The 2,232-nt window shown below is 55.0% G+C and overlaps 1 protein-coding gene across 1 annotated transcript, besides 1 other annotated feature; it reads left to right on the top strand.

Moving 5' to 3' along the window:
• Window positions 1-300: 300 nt before the first annotated feature.
• Window positions 301-345: a microsatellite.
• Window positions 346-982: 637 nt separating this feature from the next.
• TraAM80_09495 (hydrolase) lies at window positions 983-1,507 on the top strand (the record flags this gene model as incomplete). Its single annotated transcript, XM_029386174.1, has 1 exon — window positions 983-1,507. The coding sequence occupies one exon, from the start codon at window positions 983-985 to the stop codon at window positions 1,505-1,507; it is 525 nt and encodes a 174-aa protein (XP_029234062.1).
• Between the last annotated feature and the right edge of the window lie 725 nt (window positions 1,508-2,232).

Genomic DNA, 2,232 nt, shown 5'->3' on the forward strand with positions numbered 1-2,232 from the left:
TCAGGTAGATGTGGTGGGTGGTGCTTGCTACACGTACTGGGGCTACAAGGAGGACTGCGACAGCCCCATTTACACCAATCGCACCTCCTTAATCACCTGCGAGCCTGTCCGGAAAAGACTCCAGGTGGGAGCTGCCTTGAGTTTAATGACGATTATTGTTCTCTTTGCAGTGGTGTGCTGTGGCCTGCTTCTGCGTCAGGATTTGTCGAAGCTGCGCCTGTTTGTTCTCTTACTGTTGTTCATCGCTTTCGTGTTTCAGATGATTTCGTGGGCTGCAGTAACCAGTATATTCGAGAGTCGGTACTGCGAGGACGCACGGCTGCCACGGAGAACGGCGTACGGCGTTGCCTTTGGCATGACTTTGACCTCGTGGTTTTTTATCATTGGTGGGGGCCTTGCTTGTGCCTTGCTGCATGTTTATTAAACGTGCGGTTGCCCCAAAGTAGAACTACCCCGACACCGTTTCCGGCGGAGTCGAACAGTATCACAGAGGGAGTGGGGTCGCGCGGAGTGTGCGCGACGGCGATTGTTTTTATTATTATTATATTTGAATTCCAGTTTTTCCTGTGGCACTTCTCTGCGGGGAGTTTATGCCTCTTTTGCTTTGTCGGGGCCGTTGTTTTTTGTTTCGTTTTGGGGTCGGTATCTCTTGACTTGGGCAAAAGGGGGGGGATGACCGTATAACAAGTGTGTGAAGCCATGACGGCGCAGCTTCCGTGCGCCGTGGTAGTGGCCGATCTGGATGGGATGTTTTTGCTGCCAGGTGGCAGCATGAGTGCAGCCAATACGGAGCCTTGAAGCTTCTCTCAGAGGGGGCGTGGAAGTTGTCTTGGCAGCCGGGCGCCACCACTGCGATGGCGCCGCTTTTCTGTGCATCCTGGAGCTACCACGTCCAGGCTACCTTATCACGTCCAATGGTTTCCACGTGCACAGGTTTGCAGGGACTCCGTCCTCCGGTAAGGCGGGGGGAGGGCGTGGTGAGATGGAGCTTCTGCCTGCAGACGAGGAGGAGATCTACGTCAACATCTATCGAGGGGACAAGTGGAGGTCATGGTTCGACGGGAAGGACGAACTCGGGCAGCGCAGGCTTAGCGGCTTCAGATACAACTTGGTGCGACTGTGCGACCTTGTTGCTCAGTATCGGCGCTACGTGGAGCGGGAAGGGTCGTACGCGGGGGATCGCTCTGGCCACAATCCGCTCTCCGATGCAGCAAAGTTGGTATTTATGTCAGACGACACGGAACGCTCCCGGGAGCTGGAGAGGGTTATCGTGGCGAAGTATGGAAAGCGAACAGAGTTGGCCTTCTCTTCCGCCTGCTGCTTGGGTGTTTGCCCTCTGGGGGCGATGAAGGGAAACGCGGTGCAGGAGTTAGTTGGTCAGCTGCCCAGTGACGGTGTGCAAGTCGTCTTGGCAGAGTGTATTGTCTTTGGCGATGGAATGAATGGTCTGAGAATGTTGCAACTGGCTGGGGAGGGGGGAGAGAAGTTTACAAACTTTCTGAGTTAAAGGGCTACGCGTTGTGGGTGCACGTGCGCGTACCCACGTCCACGCGCAGAGAGTGAGCTGAGGTGGCGCCGCCAAAGAACGACACGACGGCGCTCCGGGCCCAACCGAAACGCCCCGCTATACTGGAAACTTTTCCTTTTCCATGGAGTCGTGTGTGTGCGCGCGCGTGCTTGGGGTGAGGGGGAAATGACGGTTCATAACGGCGCAGCAACAAGGAATTACAGAAGCAAAACAATTGGCACAAGGGGTTCTTTTGCTCTACCGGGTGGTGAGCGGTGTGGGGCTTTCTGGCACGCCCACTGCCCGGCCAATACCAGCAAACCTTTGCGCTCTGGATGTCGGAGAAAGGCATGCAAAGAATGAATTGTCAGGGAATTTCCATTTCCACATAATCGTCATCAATTATTGCTGGTATCTCTCGCGCCTTGCTGCGAAGCCGTTTCCGCACCAGCCATGCTGCCGGAGTAGCTTTAAGAGCCCCTGGTCACACAACTGTTACCTCCTCTTACTTTTATGGCATCAGCCTCTCCTTCCTTTTTTTCCCCCTTCATTTTCCTCCTCCATCAGACAAATCCTTTGCTGCTGCTTCTAATACATCTATTCCAAACTAACTAACACGCACACACGTTTCTCAAGCCATGCGCCGGCCACGCTGTCTTGCACCGTTTCTCCCACTGGCGCTGCTCCTGCTGCTGTTGGCGATGCACTGCGCCGGTGGGTGCCGC

The sequence above is a fragment of the Trypanosoma rangeli genome, assembly GCF_003719475.1.
Source record: "Trypanosoma rangeli strain AM80 chromosome Unknown Tra_15.4_contig_00595, whole genome shotgun sequence".
Taxonomy (NCBI): Eukaryota; Euglenozoa; class Kinetoplastea; order Trypanosomatida; family Trypanosomatidae; genus Trypanosoma; species Trypanosoma rangeli.